The 21,199-nt window shown below is 46.9% G+C and overlaps 1 protein-coding gene across 1 annotated transcript; it reads right to left on the reverse strand.

Annotated features, from left to right (window-relative positions):
- Nucleotides 1-2,173: 2,173 nt before the first annotated feature.
- Nucleotides 2,174-20,902, reverse strand: SUGP1 (SURP and G-patch domain containing 1). The gene is made up of 14 exons (XM_082780217.1): nt 20,873-20,902; nt 20,495-20,666; nt 19,777-19,880; nt 19,120-19,347; nt 17,337-17,460; nt 16,642-16,745; nt 14,848-14,971; nt 12,531-13,063; nt 7,590-7,696; nt 6,767-6,944; nt 6,401-6,507; nt 5,415-5,560; nt 3,847-3,976; nt 2,174-3,326 (listed from the first exon to the last, which is right to left on the reverse strand). The coding sequence occupies exons 1-14, from the start codon at nt 20,895-20,897 to the stop codon at nt 3,300-3,302; spliced, it is 2,109 nt and encodes a 702-aa protein (XP_082636343.1). The 5' UTR covers nt 20,898-20,902; the 3' UTR covers nt 2,174-3,299.
- Between the last annotated feature and the right edge of the window lie 297 nt (nt 20,903-21,199).

The following is a 21,199-nucleotide window of genomic DNA, read 5'->3' on the forward strand; positions in this document are numbered from 1 at the left end:
GAGCCCGGACTTCGGCCCCAAGGCTGGGCAAAGAGGCAGCGCCCTTAAAGAGCCAGAGCCGCCCCCAGCAGGAAGGTGAAACCCCCGGGGGGGTCTGAAAAAGGGTGAGGGGGTCCCAGGAGCCCCCCGGCCTCACCGCAGGACCACAGGGTTGCAGCACTCGAGGGCTGCCTCGAGGCACGGCACGGCCGGCGGTGGGGGATGAATAAATGCGCTCCAGAAGAGGCTTTGAATGTTTGGGGATTGGGCTTTTTTCTTTTTTTTTTCTTTCTTTCTTTTTTTTTTTTTTCTTTTTTTCTTTTTCAATTCATTCCGGAACCCTTAAGCACTTAAAAGAGCCAAGAGGACGCACCTCTTGAGATCTGTAAGAGGCAAAGAGAAGCGCTTGAAAGGCAGCACTTCATCCACGCCTTCAGTAAGGAATTGAACGGAGCAGAAAGCAGGAGCTTTGAGGTCTCCGCGTCCGGCTGGGAGCCCGGCATTAACCTGACCTCCTCCTCTCCACCTCTCCTCCAGCACAAACCTTCACCTCCGCACCTGCCCGGGGAGAGACGGGTTTACAAAATCCCACGGCATTTAGCGGACCCCGAAGGCGGCCGCTCAACCTTTCACCTTCCCCACAAAGCCTCCACCACCGTGCCACTGTGTCACTCTTTTGCCCTCTTGCTTCAGAGTCCGGGGACTGAATTAACTGCCCTGCACTTTGCCCTGGGCTTGCTCATCACCGCCGGGTGCCGGAGGACTCCGAACACACCCGCGTGCCCCGTCAGCGCCGAGGCAGGGCCACGAGGAGCAGCACGACCCGCGGGGAAGGAAGGGCACGAGCCTAACACCAAGGGGTCGGTCTCCGGGGCTCGGTAATGAGGCTTGATTTGGGGCTGAGAAGCCACCCAGCAGCCCGACTCGTCCAAAAAGCAGCACGACAGCCTGTAAAATAATAAAAAGGGTGAAAGCAGGTAATGAGGGGCAGCCTGAGTGATAACCTTCAGATCTTCCAAGCCACCGAAGGCTCCAGAAGTGTCCCAGCAGGTTTCTTGCTCTTGCAAAGACAAACGAGCCCCAGCTCCTTTGCCTCTCCCCAGCCAGGCGATTGCAGCGGGGTCTCCTGTGCTGTGCTGCCGCATAAACATGGTCAGCACGGGCACTCGTGCTCGGCCACGAGCACCAGGAATTCGTTCTTTGATCCAAAAGAGCCCAACTTCGGTGACCTTCCGAGCACGCCACCACAAGCGTGTTTGATTAGGTTTCTGAAGATGAAATCCCTGCTTTGTAGGTAATGATGGCAAGGAGGAGAACTGCGCTAAGTGGCTTGCTGAGTTTCTGCAGAATTGACCCCTACCTGCTGCTGCCAGGGGCACGGGGAATATTGCATTATTTACAATGACACAAGGAAAACAGAGCACAGAAAAGCAGGTATTGATGAGCGCGGTCTGCACACGTTATCAAAACAGAAGGGGCTCAGGAAAACCAAGGCCGCTGTGTTGAAATAAAAAGAATAAAACAATTTTTGCCAACGTGACGCCAGGCAAGAACACAGCAATCTCTGTAGTATCAGATTAGCTCTAAAGACTCAATCAGGAACAGCAGAAAGCCCGTCCACGAGCGCTCACCCTGCCTTTAAGACCATGCTGTGACCAGGTCATTGTTGGTACTAAAAGGATGCCGTGCTACGTGTGCTTGGAATAAAAAAGAAATTCAGAGAGTCTCCACTCTCTAACAGCCTCCCTGCATGTCCCTACCTGTACAGAAAACCCAGCAGAGTGAGAAATTTGCCCTGTGGTCCTCCAGTCTCTGGAAACCGAGGAAAATCAGCTCAGCAGCCCCAGCTCTCTCCAGCCAAACCCCAGCAAGGTGAGCCAGGAACCAGGGGCTGAGCAGCACCGCTCCAGGGAGGACCCAGAGGGATTGTTTTCCTAACTTCGCAGGAAAGCACAGCTGTCACAGTGACCTTAACCATTTAAAAATGCTGCCAGCTTTCCTATCATTATTTCCCAATCTTCCATGCTTGGTGCCTATGCTGATTAGCCATACCACGTGCAACCTCCCTGTGCACAAGCCGTAGTGAAAGCACGTGGGGCACGCTTCCCAGCAGCCAACCCAGCTCCAAGCGTTTGCAAGGTGCTCACAAACTTCCCTTTTCCCAGAATGAACCCCTACCGAATTCATGGTTTCAAATGTTTTTATTGAAAGCCAAGCCCTTGACTCTATGATGTTAAGAAAAGTTAACGAAGAGAGAATCACATGCCAAGTAGCTGGACTGAGGGAAAACAAATGCCCCCCAGCCCCAAATTTAATTTTTTTCTAGGATGTCTGGAAGGAAAGAAATCTAGAATAGGCCCTGAGCCTCTGAAAACTCAAGGCAAGAGTGCTCTTTCCCGTAATTCAGTGATTAAAACTAAGGAACAAGTGAGTTTTATTTTATTTACAGATTGAATGAAGAAAATTTGTACTTGTAGAGGAGTTTCATAGGACAACAAAATGCAAACGACCTTTGATAAGCTGCATTCGAAGGCTTGGTTCTTCGTCACCCACATCCACACACAGTGTTAGCAAGTCTCTCGTTTTGCTAAGAAGCTGTGGGTGAACTTAGTGTTCAAGAAACCAAGAGGCTGTCGCCTCTGAAGTTGAATGAACATCCCCCTGCACTCCTCAACCCTTGCAGCCAATGCTCCAAGCACTGATCCACGCCTCTTCTTCCATGGGACAGAGGTAAAACAACTAGGCACTGGTTTTGCAATGTCAGTTGGAGGTCAGACTGTACTTCAGGCTTCATGACACCATCAGAACCCAGTTTGTCAGGGAATGAAGACCGAGCATTAGCCCCAAGAGTTGGGTTGGTTGTCATATTTGCAATAAAAAACAAGAAAAATCAACAAAAAAGAGCAGCACAGGCTGCACATCAGAACAACAGAGGACCTGCCATGAGGCAAAAAAAAAAAAAAAAATGCATTCCTTGTAAGTAACATGGCACCGAGCTATATACAAATGGAGTCCCTGAACTATTCCTATTGGTATCTTTGGTGCTACCCTTCCACTCAGCAGGGCACCGTGTAAAAATCTCCATTCTCACCTGCTCCCTTACCCTTCCTGAATCCCATCCAGGCCGTGTTACAACACGGTTGTCATGACACTCGAGTGCGCAGTGAGTGGGCTCGCAGGCCGTTCTTCTGGGTGAAAGATGGTATTGTGACTTCAATAAGTTTTACAATATTAGCAAATAAGAGAATGATAACGTAGTTTCATAACATTTCACAGTAAAATTACAATTGTTTTGAAAATACATTGTCCCAAAAACATTCTCAGTAGTAAGGTCGTCGTGGATTGTTCTGTGGGGAATAACGAGAGAAAATTAATCAAAATTGCTGTCTTCACAGAACAATGAGCATTTGAGCTTAATTATCTGAAAAAGCCACTGAAACGTGACATTTCTGACAGTGAAACCTCAGATTTTCCATCGAAAGTTACAAGCGTAGTTTTCTAGGTGTGCTGGCATGCTGAATGTAACAGAGGCAAATGCAAACCTAAAAGCCTTCTGCAATCAGGAAAACAATTATTCAAAATATGCCACGGATTTGTGGACGACCCATCTGCTTCCTTTTTGTGCAGCATTTATACTTAGTACCAGAGAAAACTAAAACCAGCAACTTTTGTATTAAAAAAAATGTAAGGAAAACTATGCATCCATGTATGCTTTGCTAATGACAAGTTGATTCAGAATGAGAATGAATCAAAGAAACTTTTAGAGCATTTGCTTGCTTGGTTAAGCACTAGAAACACTCCCACCCTTGTAAGATGTGCCCAAATCTTTAATGGATTTGTCACTTTGTCTGGTGTGGGACACCTTACCAACGGATTTGGTCGGAACCGGTAGGCGAGCATCATCCGTTTACGGAATGCCTCGTACTCATCATCCTCCTTGGTTAGCTCTGCAGGACGATCGATGCCAAAACCAGCTCCATCCACAGCTGTAGTCCCCCTGTTTGGAAAAAGGGAAGAAAGCTTCCGAGGTAAGCAAACGTGATCACATCCCACTCCTGCCTTCCTCCTGCTCCTGGAGCTGAGAACAAGCGTCAGGGAGCACTGGGCATCATCGCACAGAGCACCGCATCGAGACCGACAGGTAATACTGAGCAGATTATTGTATTTGCCACGTTTCTGCGTTGCCCTTCCAAATCAATGATGCTTGCTGGTGTTAGATGGAAGTAGCAGTGTCAACATGCATTTGCTTAAACTTTGAGAGCTGGAACAGAAATACTGTCTGCGCGTTGGATGCCTCCCTACAGAATGATGCTCTGACTGGCAGCCTAACCTTTGGCAACCGAAAGTGCTTTTGTACCTCAGTGATTGGAGGTAGAGCTGTCAAATAACGTGCCTGCCTCCCATTTCTTCACTCCAGAACAGTCCAAGAGTGGAAACAGCTCATTTCCATCTCCTTTCGAACCTTCTTATCAGTCCCGAGAACATCAGAGATGGTAGAGCCCAAGCAAATCACCACCCTTGTTCAACCACGGGCAGGAGCTGCCCTCCTTCTGTTGTTTTAAAGCCTTGCTGTTTTGATCACAGCAACCTTTTATCACAGGTCCTCTCTGAACGAACAAGCATGCTGCCAGAGAGATCTTCTTGCAAAAAGAAGAACAGAATCACTTTGTAGAGTTACTTTATGTTGTGCAGTAAACAAACAACTGTTATTTATAAAAGGATCTAATGCTAAAAAGTAATTCAGAGAATTTCCTGACGCTGGTTTTGAAGTTCAGCACATGCTACCAACAGACGATCCATCTAAAAAGACATTCTATTTTTGGATGGAACTCTCCCAAAGATTTTTATATAAAATGTGATCAAATCAGTACACTTCTGTGCAAAGAAGTGACATCAAGAGAGCTGCATGATCACACAGAAAGCTCTCTGCTATGGACTATGCCAGCTTTCAAACGCAGGTCTACCCGCAGCATATATTGGTAAACGCCTTCCACCCAGGGTACACCAGGGACTAGCTAGCAGGCATCAAGAGTGCTCAGATGCAAAAGGCACGTTCTTTAATATTTAAATTTCTGACTTTAAAGACGTGCCCTCTGAGAGGTGAGGTACAGACGGGTGTTATCTTCATTTTATAGATGGGGAAACTGAAGAGAAGGCAACTAAGAAAAACACACTATGCAAATTGAGATTTGAAATAAAACACTGGCTCAGATCAGACCTCCTGCCTGAGACACAGTAACAAACCCAGTCCTTGTGGGGAGGGAACCCCAAATAAATCAGAAACAATTTTTCTCCTTTGCTGTGAGGATTCCATATTCTGTTCAAGTGATGAATTGCAGTCACATTCACTGCAGCTGCTTCCAGTAGGCTAGGGTAGGAGCATCAATTATCAGCCTAAGAGGAAAGGACTAAATCAATAGTAGAAGAACTCTTACTTGCTGACTGGGTTTTTAATCCCCTGTCCATCTGAGCCAAGTCCCTCGCCTTCCTTCCAGCCCATCTTCATTAGCATTTGATAACCTATGTTTTCCACAGTCAGTTTGAACTCTTTGTATTCAGAATAATCTGGTTCACGTCCTTCCTGCAGAGAGACAAAACGCAGAGTTGGCTATTTTGTATATGCACGTATATGCCTATCTTTGTGGGTCAAAAGAGGGGAAAAATCAGCTTCAGCTACTGGATGCTAGGGTGGTTCTGACAGTTAATAACTAGCACGATTTCTTGGGACTCCATTTCTGTACCACCACAGAGAAGAAAACAGGTAAATAATAAAGCACTGCACAGCCATGCATGCCCTACAACATAATCTGCAAGAAGCAGGGAATGCTACTGTGAGATTAAGCTGAGACACGTTCAGCTCCTTGAATTTGAAGTTGCTCACTGGATCAAGTTTCAGATACAGTTCTTATATAAAACCAGGATCTCCAGGGAACGTCAGAACCCATGCCGGTTTCAAGAAAACCTTATCACGGATGCCAGCATCAGGAAGTTCTACAGTTTAGGAAGAATTGGCAGGTATGAAGTACTTTACATAAGCTTTTTGTGTGCTTTATGCTTCTGCTTTAGTACAATTGGCCGGATAAAAACTCAAAATTTTCCTTGCTTGGTGTCAGCCACTACTCATCTCAAACAGGAACGGCAGAGAAATGGGGGGTAGTCGGAGAGGTTTGTCTCTGATTTCAGCTAACCCTCAAATGCTGTCCCAATAGTCTGTTCTCTACCACAGCTGTTTCTCTGCAAAGAGCAAACAGCTAACCCCTTGTTTCCTACAGAAGTACCAGGGCTCCCAGTGAAGCATTTCAAAGCTGCAAGGCAGCTAACTGCTCTGACAAAGGGCTAAACGTGCTTGAGGTCTTTCTCTCACTGCTGCAGGGCAAATAGGAAGCACCGGCACTGCCCTGTGAAATCTCTGCTATTTCACCTTCAATGCCTTGAACGTCTCCATGAATTTCTCCAGCTCATCCGGTGGAAGAAAGTCCCCGATGAAATGCTTCCCTCTGCCCATCTGGGTCAGCTGCTCAGCCCACTCTGCCCGAGAAACAAAGAGAAAACAGCAGTAACGCGGCGTTCTTTGACTCGAAATTTCAGAGAGTTTGTGAAGCAGAAAGCCTCACAGGAACAGGCTGTTATTATCTCCACTCAACAGGGAGGGAAGCCACGGCATGGAGCAGTGAAAAGTGCCCCCTGTAACTCCCAGGCTAACAACATGATCTCAGACATCTCCCCCTGGAGGCCTCTGTACAACTGCAGAGCAAGCGAGGTGTTTGCCCGGCAGCTCCCCACACACCTCGTGTCTTGTCCATCTCCATGCGTCGAAGCTGATGCTCCCACGTTCCCAGCTCGCTGTCTACCTCCTCGTCGCTGTCGTAGCCGTGCTGGTGCTGCTGAATCGCCTTCTCCCACATCATCTGCATTTCCTGCATGGCTTGCTTGTGCTTCATGATCATGTCATACATCTGCTGCATCTAGGGGAAGAGGAACAGAGACAAAGCGGTTTACAGGCAGCAAAGCCTGCCACAGAGGCACGCAATTTGGTGGTAGAGCCCACAGCAGCCTCAGCTGCCATTCAGAACACAGGTTATGACAACTACAGATCCCAACGGGCAGCGCTGCTGCTTGATCTGATCCGTTTGCTTCTCAGATCAAACAGGAGCATTACATGCTGGTTCCTCCGAGAGCCACCTTGATATTAAAGCTGCCACCGTATCACCCCCCCCAGCTTAAACACCCCCCTCATGTTCCAGCAAAAGCCAATTCTGCTCCCACTCCGCCCCAGCCTGCATGTATTCCCTTCACCTTCTCCCCACTGCTAAAGCAATACATAACCAGCTGCAGACGTGACACACCAGACCTTATAGATTTTGGGTTTTAGGTTGGTAGCACAGCAATTGGCTGGCTTAATTCGTATTCCCCAAAGTCCTTTAAGATATTTCTGCTGACTGCAGCATCACATGATTCTTAGACATTCAGAACAAATCCTAAAGATTTATTTGTGGGCCACGGAAAACTTCCCTTGCTATCTTCTCCTCCATTTTCCCATCTAACTCCGCCACGCTGCAGCACAATGTGCAGGTACACGAACAATTTTGGAAGTATCTTCAGGGCATTACCTCCTGCTGCTCCTTCAGCTGTTTCTTCTGGGCTTCAGAGAGCTCTGTCACACCCACCAAGCCAACTGGTTTCCCTTTTTCATAACCAAGACCCTTGAGGTCCTGAACTGAAATAAGCACATGTAAAAAAAGACTTTCAACAATCTGAGACAGCTGCTGAGGCCACCGAAACCATTCCTCAAGACCCCCCCTCCTGAAGTTCTAGACCCATTTCATGGTTCCTGCATTCAGACACTTAGATGTAGAACAATCACCTGGAGGGACTTAGAAGAGGTAGGAAAGCCCGTGGCTCGCACTGCTCTCGCCAGCCAGCTCAGAGCAATCCCTTCCCACAGCCCAGGGCTCACACCAGCAGGCTGGCAACCCACGTCTCACATCCTCAGAGGTCACGCTGCACGGCAATCTGCTATGACACGCTTTAAAAATTATTGCTCCTTTCATCTTAATTCTCCTCCTAAGGCTTCCTCAGGAACCCAAGCCACTGCAAAGAGCGATTCTTAATTATCCGGAATTGAGGCACGAGGAGATCTGAGCCTGTCACCATATTGTTCAATCTGCGCACGTAAATGTCTGCTGATTACTATGTAAACAGCAACTTCATTCAAAATGAAAAGCAAATGACCACATTAGAATAAAGACATGAGCATTATGCTGCTTTGGAAGTTACCAATCCCCAAGGAGATTTTAGTTCCTAATCTACAGGCTCAAGAAGAGCATTGCTAGGGATGTCGCCACTGGTTTCAAAGAGGGGACATTTTAAGTCTCTGCTCGACAATCCCACTGATGTGTCCTCCTTTTCCTGCAGCATCCCATTTGGAAGCTCCTCCTTCGGAGTGACTTTTGCTGTTGTATCAGGTAAACCCTGAAATAAGATATTAAGATTACCTGGGCAGGAAACCCACTGATTTAAAATGCCCACACGACACCAAGTTCAAAGCACAAGCTAAAGGAAAGAGAGGGGAGGGGAAAAAAAAAGAAGGGAAGCCTATTTGTAGTTGCTGTGCCATGAAAAAGAGTAATATAAACATTGCTGGGGCTGCAAAAAAGAGATTTACAGTGGAGATTGCCTTGCAATTGTGGTTCATATATATCTAGCAGAGCTGGCAGCTCCCCTCTAACGCACCTCAGAATTAAGATTCCAACGGTTAAATATTTAAGGGATTAAAAGAAGAGACACAACCACACTTGAAAGCGCGTTGCATTTTTCAACACCAGGAAAAGAATTTCCTCCTAATGACTGCAAAAACCTCAATTTGAATGTAAGTCCAGACTACAGTTAAATGATGCTTCATTAATTATTCATTATCTATTAATTATGAAGCCCAATAATAATAGGATCATTGTTCATGACACCAAATGTCTACACAGCATGCTAATTAGGCCCCAGGGGTCGTCTTCTCCCTTCCTCTTAGTCTCACCCAGGGCAATTGATCTGAGCACTCTCATCCCCCTCCTTTCCCGCATGCTTTTGGCCGAGCGTGCCACAATTGGGAAGTGGCTTCCTTAACTCCAGCCTCCCAAGGAGAACATGAAACAGCACATCCAGCCTCCCTCGCACAGCCAGAGCCTCTGCACATTCGCACCAGCACCAGCAGTCAACTCTGCAGGAAGAGTTATGTAAAACACTGCAAGAGGTTTTCTGAGAGCAGGGAAGCAATAAGTGGTGTTACACCAGGCTCGGTGCTAGGATAAGCACTTTCAGCTCCCAAGAAATAAGAGCAAATAGAAAAACAGACCTAGCTACTTACTGAAAAAGAGCCTGATTTCTGTCTCAGAGAGCAGTGACATTTAGAGACTGTTTTGATGAACACACGACGCTATTCCACGTAAAACCCACTACAAAGAAGAATCCGGCCCCAAACGTTACGTGAGACTGGGGCACTTCAGCATCAGCCCTAGTCAGGGATTCACCTCCTGTCTCAGGGCATGGGAAAGCTTTCTCTGAATGCACCGAGGAAGACTCTGCCCTTCACAGAGGTCAGCAGCTCTTTGGCTTCGTTCTGAATTGCATAAACACTCAGGCTAAGAGCCAGGCATGGCTCTAGAGGCCCTACCAGCTGGTAGCTCGCCAGCATATATAACCACCCTAAAGGAGAGAGGTGAGACTGTAGCATCTTCTTTTACACCCCAGAAAGCATATGCCACTGCTGCTTCCTGTGCTAAAACTACATCTGGTTCGTCTGACTGCTCTGGTACCTTGCAGACTTTGTGCTGAGATGATGCTGAGAGAGTCACTGCAGAAATTGAGCTCTGGGGGATATTTTTGTAGTCTTGGCCCAGAGCATCACAATACAGGAAAAGTTGATGGAAAAAAAGCAAGGCTGTGCCCTACGTCTACATTTGAAGATAAAAGCAAAAAAAAAAAAACAACAAAAAAACCTGTTTATAAATAAGATCAATCAATGTATTTGCATAAAAATAGATAATAAGATTTATAAGATCCTTACACCAGGCAACAATACGAAGCAAAAGATATGAAGCTGCTTCTCAGCCTCCTGTTCAGCAGGCTTGGGAGAAGTATTTTCCCTTGAATGACATCAGCTTTGCCTACAGGGTTAATGGTGCAGTCTATCTGCAGCATTGGCAGAAGACTACCTGAAGGTTTATCCCTTTCCCACATGCCCAAAGAGGAGCCTGTTACAACTGAAGTGAAGGTCCTTTAAGAACAGCAGAAGAAATCCCAATAAAGAAGTGCCTGAGTTGTTGTCCTACAGCCTGAAGATCTTAATTAAAACTAACCAGACCCAAAACAATCCAATATTAAGTTTCAGAATATTGTAACGACAGCCTATAGTATCCCATTAGTCCACAGAATCCTCTAATCTCAATATCTGTGCTCTGTTCAGCTTTTCAGATGTTATAGTCCCTGCAGTACATACGCAGTTAAGTGTTTCGGTATCAATAAAAGAGCCTTGTTTCTGTCCAAAAGGACTACATTTTCTCCTCTCCACGATACTGATCTACTACTAAGAGGAGACAAGAGAGGAATCAGAACAGCCCTCCACTAAATCCAGAGCAATTGCTAAGGATAAAGGACTAAGATGTAGATATTTAGGTACCAAAAGCATAACGTGGAACTAACCTTCCAGAGGACTAGGGGTGCAATTTGAAATTCTCTTCATCTGTCAGGTTGAAGATGTTAATTCTAGAAAGGGATTAGTCCGTCTCAACCAATAAAAAAAAAATTCCTTGCCCCTACAGAGCATTAACAGTGCATTAATGGTTGATTTGTTATGCCTGGCAAATTGTTTGCCATCCTCTTCTTCTACTTGACACAAAGCCCTGTAGAAAGTGAGCATGAGCACAGCAAGCATGTCCCTGTCTAATTAAGAGAAGGCTAAAAGAGCCAGGGGAGATTTCAGCAGGAAGCATGCTGGAACGAGCACACGGATACTCTTGCAGGCCCTCACTGCAGCAGGAGGCATTAAGATGGAATCTGATGCTTGTTTTGATAGCGCCTGACCAGCTTCATCATCTAAGCTTCATTACTGTCTGCAAGAAAAAAGAAATTACTCTAGAGGTATGAAATAAGACTTTCATATCTGATTTCTGGATTACTATAAGCAGCGATTCAAGGTCAAATGAACGAGCTATCCGAGTTGGTATCTTGTCCTGTACATACAAGATGCATAGGTAAGAATTCTGTATAGGGCTATGATCAGAACACCAAATCATGTAGGAACTTCTCTTCATCTACACTTGAAGTGCTGATGAGGAGATTGAGCCCTTCCTTCCTGACCTCTCTGCAGAATCTACAGACTCCATGGCATATGCAGCCAACCCTACACCTTACCAAGCCTAACAATCAAAGCTATTAAAGGTTGAACAACTGTGCCCTCTATAATCCACCCAAAGCAGAGACTTGCTGGAGGAGTGAATTCTACAGACTGACCATGTGCTGAAAATTGTGTGTAGTCTCACCCTGCAGCTCTGGAAATTACACCTTGTTTTCTATTACTTGCCCCACTTCGTCTGTTCTGCGATTGCTCTTTGAGAAAGGTCCTTATTTAGACAGGTACTTATTACTTCTCCTGCGACTCTAATGCCATACTATTAATTCACTCGGTTTGCCGACACCGACTGCCTTATCTCGCATCTTTTCTTTCTCCTTTTCACATCCTTTCCCCATACCACGCTAATTGGGCAAAGGATTCAAAGACGCCGTCTTAAATGTCTGCACTCACCTGTTGTCCTTGGATGACTCAAGTTTTGTATGCATCTCTAACCGTCTGCCTAATTACCTACCCGCACATGCACAGATGGGCCACAAGAGTTCAACCTCTGAGAGCTCTCTGCAAGCGCCTAGACTGGAAGAATTATCTTCCAGCACTCGAACACGGCTGCACCCCCTGGGTGCACTTGGCAGGTGAAGCAACGGGGGCATCAGCCTCACCACTGGAAGAGGACTGTGAACCCTGCCTGTAATCAAATGAACTGAAATGGGTATAAATTGGAATGGGGAGTTAGACTCATGTCTGCCAGCACTCGGGGAGCAGCTATTCCCATTTAGCCTTCTGATCAGTTAGAGAGAGATGGAAGTGCTGCCCAGGGGTTTTATCCTACCATGGGGAATAAGCACAGTTCAGCTTTGATATTTGTTTTCTGACAGACACTCTTCCTGAAGTGAAATAGCCCTAAATAGTGTAGAGGCTGAGGCTCTAATGAGCTATAGCACAGCAGGGTTTTACAGATAGCTGAAGAACGATAAGATCCAATCCCTGGTGTCAGAGAGATAAAGTGGTTTATCTGGGTTTCCACACAGGGAAGGAGTTAGCTGCTGGACCCAACCGAAAGATAGGGGGCTGGCGACCAAGGAGATTACAACAAGAGATACAGACTTGCTGGATTTTCTGTTTACAAAGCCAGATGGGCTAAGGCAGGACAGGATGCACCCCCCAGGAAAAAAAACACTTATTCGACCCAATATGCAGAGCCACTAACCTGAAAGGGGGGAGGGAGAATCCAGCTGCTGGATCAGCTGCGGGAGGGGCAACTCAACCTTGTCCTCCTCCGGCCCCCACCTGCTCTTTCGTTTCTTTTTTGTGGTGCCCGTAGCAGCGGCCGTAGCTGGTGGTGCAGCAGTGGTTGTAGCCGTCTCGTTGGGCAGAGGTGAGGAGGAGGATGGTGAAGGTGAGGGCAACGGTGAAGGCATGGGCAAGGGCACGGGCAGCGGTGGGGGCACCGGCAAGGGCACCGGGGACGGCACCGGCAAGGGCACCGGCAGGGGCAGAGGGGAGGGCAAAGGGGAGGGCACAGGCAAGGGTAAGGGCAGAGGTAAAGGCAAAGGGGAGGGCACGGGCAAAGGCAGGGATGATATGGAAAGGGGTGAGGGCGATGCCTCAGGACTGCTCTTCCTTTTCAGGCTGGACTCCGCAGGCACGGGGGCACTCGCAGCGCTGGTTTTGGCCTTACGGAACTCCTCCAGTTTCTGCCGGTAATACTTGTAGCCTTTGCTGTTTGGCTCATATAAAAACCTACAGGGTGGAGAATAAAAAAGGACATTTCGATGTCACGGTCATAGCCAGGGGTTGGATGTAGCACAGTAAGGTCAGGGCTTCTCTTTCCTGCAGTGTCCTCGCACAGCTAGCCTTCCCACACCCTCCCTTGCTCTCCAGCACCATCCTGTGTGTGCGTGCACGTACTGCAGGGTCCCACATGCTTTACAAGGTAGGCTGCAAGCCTTTGGGATCCAGAAGAGTACTTCCCATTCGTGAGCAAACCACAGCTATTTACGGTGCCAAACAAACACATGGTACTGGAAAGGATCTCGGTACGCTTGTGGAAACGCGAGGTCCTCCCCCAGAACACACTGGCCTTCCAGTACACGTCTGGAAAAACTGCAAGGGCACCACAACATCTTGGATCTCAGTTCACAGAAGAAAACAAACATTCATGTCTTGCCAAGAAGAATGCCAAACCACTGCCTAAAGAAACTGCTCCCAGCCCTCTATTCAGGCTAGAGGTGTAGACATTAACAGCCTGCTTAATTATACCATGACTGCTCCTTCTGTTCCCTCATACACAGGGAAAAAAAACCACACTGCTGTAGTTGCTACCCCTTCCAGAAATAGGCATCTCTGACCTTTTGGGTAAAATAAAACTCCTTAGTCTCTGTGGGAAGAACATGAACAATCTTCAGTCGAGCAGTGATGAAAAAAAAATTCAATGCACTCATGTTTATTACAAATATATCTTCTCAGGCTCCCTTCAAATACTTCACCCAGAAACTTTGTTCCTAACACCTCTGCAGTCCCCTCTTTTTGGGGAGGACCAGTTTAATACGTGATAAAACCTTTCATCACGACAATGCCTGCTCCTACATGTAGGAGACAACCAGCCTCTCTTATTTATCGCTGCACAACAGCTACAGGCAAACACAAGCAGAACTCTGACATTTGGAAATGCACTAAATTTGATCTTGTGTCCCTCCATTTGAATAACAGCATTAGGGACTGATTCAGGACCGAGCAGAGGGCAAGACATGGCCCTCTGCATGGCAAATCTGATGAGATCTTAACAGAGGAGGTGGTGTTTAACTTGACTGTGCTCAGGTGGGATCGTGGTGGTGTTTTTAAAGTAAATAATGGTGCAGCTCAGATATTAGCACATCTGTGGAATGTAAATCACAACACAAGGGGACTACCCGAGGGGGCCAGAAGGCAGCCAATAAAATGCCAAAATATCAGCAACAAAATAAAGCTTCCTGAGCCCCACTTCCCTCCATGAGAACACACCAAATTGTTTGTAAGAGCAGAAAAATGAAACAAGGATGACACCAAAGGGAGCCATTAAACAGCTGCCAGTAAGCCCTGAAGGGAACGATTCACATCTGATGTGGTAAAAACGATATTCCAAAGGGGGACCTGATGGTGAAGGACTACTGCCTGCGCCTTGGTGAGGATGCTGCGTAAAGAGCAACCCAGGAGATTAATTGGGCAACAGCAGTAGGAGGGGTGGATGGGGGAACACAACAGAACCCACTTCTAGGGAACGGTTTAAAGGTTAGAATTCTACCAGTTCGTTGCAACAGCAAGCAGGCGGGGAGGGGTGCAAGTCGTAAATTAGTTGTGGAGAAAGCAAAATGATTCTTTTCTCTCTGTGCCTTGCTTTAAATTGTGAAACTTCAGACTGCAAAAGTACCAAACTGTGTTGTCCTTGTAACTTCAGACTCTCAAGGTTGTCTCTTGTTTCCCCTTTGGAAAATAATAATTAAAAAAAAATCCAAGCATCACACTCAGCAGCGGGCTTCTTCCCTTACCTGAAAGCATGGTTCTCGCGGTTGTTCTGCAAGGCAATAGCTTCCACCTCGGGACCCCCGTCTGCTATGAACCTGGCCAGTTTCTCAGCACAGTTCTTTGTCTCTTCGTCCTCTGGGGGTGAAACTTTAAGCAGGCTGTCAGTACTGGGCCCAACTCACACAAGCAACAGTCAAAGCCTATCTGTTCTAAGAACCCCAAGAGCAGAATAAGGGCAAAAGGTCGAGTTTAATTTTTAAGAAATATTAAACATAAACAGAGTTTATATCACAAAAACATGAGAGCGCATTACGGTTGTACAATAAATCTGTAACCAGAGGAGTGCTCATTCACTCATCACCGTCCTCTGTGCCAGGAGCTAGATGAGAGCAGATTAACAGACAAACCAGCTTTTGTCTCCCAAGATGGACACTCTTTTCTCTCTACTGCAGAGGAAGTCTGTTTCTTCCTCGTGTCACGTACTTTTTCATGCTATTACACCTCACAATTATTTCTCGTTAAAGGCTTTGCCACTGAAGTCCACGGGAGCAAATGGGAAGAGAAAGTGGCAAACTAATAACAAAAGTAATCCCATTTGTACCGACTGTCACTACACATCTGCTGGCCGTTTTAGGGGAGGGCTGTAGGACAGAGCTTTGGGACTTTTTCTCCACGAAAAAGTCCCAATCCTCACCTGGAAGAGGTGACCACTGCAGCCTTAGTCCAAAGGCACAGAGAAGGCTCAGCTCATTAATATTTCAAGCATATTTGACGTTTATAAGGAGCCAGGCAAATATGTTATTTAGCCTTGACAGCCTTATATGACATTTGCTACCTGCACAGTACCAGTGCCAGTACTCCAGCGTGCTGGCACAGGACCAGGAGGCAGAAGACATGATTATAAGCCACGGATAAGTCATAACTTTTCCTTGCTTCAATATTCCACACCTGTAAAGTATGGATAATACTGCTTAGCTTCTAAACTGTGGTATCAGCCAGTTGATATCGGTAACAAGCTCCTTCAGCCTACAGTCTATTAAGCCAAGATTTGTTTGAGCTGTTAACTCCTCAGCATGACAGCTAAATTGCATCAATGCTGCCTTCCACAGGAAGGGAAGCTGACACAGAGAAGCCAAGTGATTTGCCCGGGCCGCATGGCAAGCCTCAAACAGAGGCTGGACTGGAGGCAATAAGTGCTCAGCCCGCAGACCACACTTCACCCACAACAATTTTTGTCTCCTTACAGAGTTAACCTGGTTCCACTGCTCACTGTCTGCGGGCGGATCACCCACATCTGCTGTTTTCCCACCTGGAATCACAGTCCCTCGTTTAAGGGTTTATGTCTCAAGCAGAACATAAAAGCTTCAGATAGGGAAATGGCAGCAGAAATGAGGATTATGTTCAAAGAAACCTTTTCATTGATAACAAGTCAAACAACGTACAAGAATAAGCACTTTTCCCTCGCTGCATTTTTAGGACTGAAGGACTTTCCAGATCGCACATAATGGTGAATCATTTTAGCTCGCTTTAAGGATTTTGGAGAAATGCAATGCAAATCTCTTTCAAGAGCCTTTCATACAGAACGTGGTATAGAATGCTGCGGGCTTGGGGAAAAGAAAAACATCTTGGCAATAGTTTGCTGCCATAGGTCACCATCTCCTTCAATTCTGAAATTTTATTTACAGGCAGCCAGCCAGCCAAAAATCCATTCCCACTGTTTCCAGGGCAGAGCTTACACGCAATTATAGAGAGAGCAAAGAAAACAAATACAACTTCTGTAATTCATAGAGTATTCTCCAGATCACAGTCTTAATTACCTTTCTGAGAAGAGGATGCCTGAGAACTTTGATTCTCTTTTCTTATCTCTGCCACTTTCTTTCTGTAGTAAAGGAATTCTCTGCTGTTCTTATCATGTAAAAACCTAAGGTGGAGATGAAGGAAAAACAGCAAAAAAAACATGCATCAGCAATGACTGTAAAAAAACAACACTGATACCCCAGGGATGCAAACACCTCAGAACTAGAGAGAACAAAACAAATTTCTCAGAACACGCTTAAACTGTGGGTTACAAAGTCTTTAGCACGTATAAATATACATAGCTCTAATCTAAGGGCTTCTACCCAAATGTTTTGTGTTACTTTGCAAAGAAAAATAAGTAAGTCTCTCCTTTTCATGTAAGAGGAAACCCTCTGTCCTCAGCCACACAGCGTATCGATGGCAGAGGAGACAGGATCAGTCCCAAGAAGCAGACCTGTGTCCCCACACTAGGTGCTGTGCAGGCAGCCAGATCTCCCTGGCTATATCCTAATTATCTGATTGTGTCTGCAGCACGGCTTTCTGCCTCAGTTTCCCCATCTATAAACCAAAAGCAATTACTTGGAACAGCGCTCAGACCCACCTAACGATAATTAAACCCAAAAGACTAATGAGAGCTACGTGCACAAGGCTGATGTTCTTCCTCCTACAAAGCGACAGCGTTCTGCTTTGGCAGGCAGGTTAGCACCACACTTACGAAAAAGCTGGGTTATCCTTGTAGTCTTCCATAGCGACCTTCTCTAACTCTGGTCCCCCTTCAGCCACGAACCTAGCCAGCTTTTCCACCACTTGGCGGGTCTCCGCATCCTCTGGGGGTAAAACTTTAAGCAGGCTGTCAGTACTGGGGTTCAACTCACACACCAAACAGGCAACAGGTACATTACTTCTAAGAACCACGGCGACAGACAAAAGTAGAACGGGAACGGGAAGAAAAAGGATGAAATGGGGGATCCGGTCTTACACAGCTGTACAAATCACAATCTTTAGGTTACAGTCACAGCCTCTCCCTCCCCTGCTAGGAAGCTAATATTCTGACTAAATCTTTCCTACAAGGAAAAAGCCTAAAAACTGGCTCACCAGAGGTTAAGGTGCAGCTTCAATTGTGGCGTAATTTGCTTCTGACAATTCTATTCCACACAATACACATGGTGGGAAGGAACGGGATTTTTTAGACACAAAACCCCAACCACATTACTAAAGATTGCAAATTCCAGTTCCCCAAGACATCGCTCTGTACCAAGACAGCAGAGACAGCTTGCGTAGCTGGAGCATGTAGCTCTTCCTACTGGCACATGCCCATGTCTCAACCCTCACTTGGAGGCAATCCCGTCAGAGATGAGAGCTCAGTCTCCAAGAAACTGTATTTTGGCTTCTGCGCCAAGAAAGGAACCCACTAGCACTGACAGTTATTGCAGAGCCGACGTGGGACACATTTGATGGAAACCAAACACAGACACTCGTCTAGACAACAATATTTTGGGTAGGCCACTGAACACAGAGCACGCAGGAGCAGAGGTTTCTGCGCTGCTCTAGATTACTTGGAAGCCAGGGTCCGTGTTCTGCCTTCACCCTCTGCAGCCAGCAGCTATTTGTCGTGTTCCTGCAGTGTGTTTTATGCTTGGGCTCAGACTCGCTAAGATTACAACTCTTATAAATCCCACCAGCAATAGCTAGACATGACACGTAAACATGTAATGAAAGGAATTGTGACACAAAGCTCAGTGTGACTTATTAATCAAGTATAAAATTAGATTGGAGTTGCTAAATAAGTCTGCGTGAAATCCAGATTATTAACCAAATCTGCCTTCTGGCTTCCTAGCCTAGGTTATTCACAGGCATTCAGTTATTTAAGTGCTGCAATGTTCAGCATTGATTTTATATCCTGCTTAAGATTCGAGACTTTTGAGGTGAGATTTTCCAGTGAGGCTTTGGAAAAGAGGCAGGAACTTTGATTTTAATCAATTGAACTATTGTGCCTTTCATTTAGTATATGTATGAGTATTTAGTATAGGCAGTTTTATTCATTTATACATGCATTTTTCCTCTTACACAACCACTCCTAAACTCAGGACTTTTCATCTCAAATCATTTAAAAAACTAAAATTTCATATTAAACACAAACGTTTCACTTTTATCTTTTTCAAGGTAACTCAGCACTAGCCATGGATGAATTGAACTCTATAAAAGCAGAATTCTTACAATCAGCGAATTATCAAGCTCCATTAAGAGCAGAATATATTCTCTCACCTGATTTTCAAGGAAGGTTACACACTGTTTGACTTGATAACTCAGAGAAAATGATCTCCCTAGGCACAAACCAGACCCGATCTAACTAGGATGAGTGGCCCAACTCCCACACTGAGCTCGGGTTGGATTAAAAAAAAAAAGGAAAAACCCAACCCTCTAACACTCAACTCACATCACTGAGATAAGTGAACCCGCACCCCAAAACGAACAATGTAACAGAGGCTGTTATTTACCTTTAATTTCCAACCACTGCTCGTAATCTTCCTCCTCATCTTCATCTGGCGACTGAAACACACTGAGGCGGTTAACGACTGGGGTCTGTTTGGAATGGGAGTAGTTCTTCGCTTGCTGCAGCATGCTGCTCAGGACCTGCCCGGGGCGCTTCCCAAACAGCATAGGTTTCTTCCCAACATTTGGTGCAGAAGCGTTTGACGAGTTATTAGTAGAACTTGGGGGAGGTTCTTAGAAAAGAATGAGGGGGGGAAAATAATTCCTGGGCATTCTGACTGTTTTCATCGCAGCAGGTTACAAACAACAACTCAAGCAGTGATACAGCTGCAACAGGCTGTTATTTTCAGAGTAAATTAAAGACATTAACTGGGAAAAGCCGCATAACTAAGTGAAAGCTACAATGATTTCTACAAAGATTCAAGCTAGAAGAAAGATGCTCATCTTTACAGCACCTATACATCGAGAGAAATACAAATGTCCCTACCACATCCTGAAGAAAGGCTTAAATCCAAATTTAAAGGGGTCATTGTTGCTTTAGAACTTACTCATACTGGTAACAGCTCACAGCAGGGTTTTTAAAGCAAACATACATGGAGGCAGCTCACACAAAGCTGGGATCATCACGAGAAGGGAGGCCTGTTGCTCAGAAGTTGACCTACCAGCACTCGACTTTTCCTTCTGCAGCTTGAGAAACTGCTGGAGGAAACTGCCATCGTTAACAAACTTGTTGGAAACAGAGGCTTCGCCGTCAGCACCATCATCTCTAAATAGGAAAAGAAAAGCAGGTGATGGTACACCCCAGCCCCCTCATACACATTTATTTCAGATAGAAAACAAGATAAGTGTCAGCAATCACTAATCTCGCTTATTTTGAAAGCACACCTAGCTTTTTAAAAGCACACGAGGTGCTCAGCTTGCTGCTCACAGCCCCTGCTTTCCACCTGGCTCTCTTGCTACCACGCTGGAACAAGATTTCTGCTTGCAGAGTTCTGCTGTTGGGCTCCCAGGAACTTCAGGGAGGCATTTAACCCTGGATTGTGCTAACTCTTGGGGAGTTACAATTGCAAAAAAAGTAGCAATTGAGAAGCAGAGGGAAAACATAATAGCACTAGGTTAAAAATGCTTGTTGTAAGGGCTGGTCTGTTAGTATCAGCACCTGAAAAACCTGAGGGGTTTGGTTAGGCTGAAAGAGCCTGGTGTTTAACCCTTCAATTATCAGCAACCCCACGTTTAACCCTTCGATTACCAGCTTCAGCCTCCTCAGTGCTTAGCTCCCAGCACAAGATCTTTGCAGAACCGCCCCCCCCCCCCTTTTATCCGACACACATTTTGTGCCGTTTTGTGCCACCCCCGGCCAGCCCCGCTCCCCTCACGCACTCCCCGAAGAGGGGCAGCTGCCGGATGCGCAGGGAGTTCTGCCTCTCCTGCTGCTCCAGGCGGGCCTCGATCTCCCTCTTCTTCTGCGCTATCAGCTCCTCCTGCTGCAGGATGTTCGCCGTCGTCTTGGCCGATTTGGACTGCGAGACGCCGAACCAGCGGCTGGCCTTCCCTGGGCAGGGGGGAGAGTGAAAAAAGAGAAGAAAATGAGGCAATTAGCGCTTGGGGGCGGCATAATTAACTCCCGAGGGGGTGGAGCGGGGCCTTGAGGGCAAACCCCAAGCCTGAGGCGCTCCGGGGCTCGGCTCCCTCAGGGGTAGAGCGGGGAGCGGCCCCCTAAGGCCGGGGGGGAGCCCTCAGGAGCGGCGCGGGCCCTACCCGGCGCCTCGCGGGGGTTGTCCATTTTGGAGCTGCCGGCCCACCATGCACCGCGGCCGGCAGCCGAGCGCCTCCGCCGCCGCCGCTAAGCCTGCTGGGAGTTGTAGTCCGGCCGAGGCTCCCTCCTCCCTCCCGCCTCAACGCGATGGCCGAGGGGAGAGCCGAACCGCTCCGTCGTGACAGAAAAAACCCTCCACCCTCCCTCCCCTACCCCTTCAGCACCCCCCTATGACAACACACCGCCAAACTACAACCCCCATGATGCCCCGCGCCGGCCTCCCTCCCCCTTCTCCCTCCCCTCCTTCCCCTCCCTCCCCGCCTCTCCCC

The sequence above is a fragment of the Aythya marila genome, assembly GCF_965140915.1.
Source record: "Aythya marila genome assembly, chromosome: 27".
NCBI lineage: Eukaryota > Metazoa > Chordata > Aves > Anseriformes > Anatidae > Aythya > Aythya marila.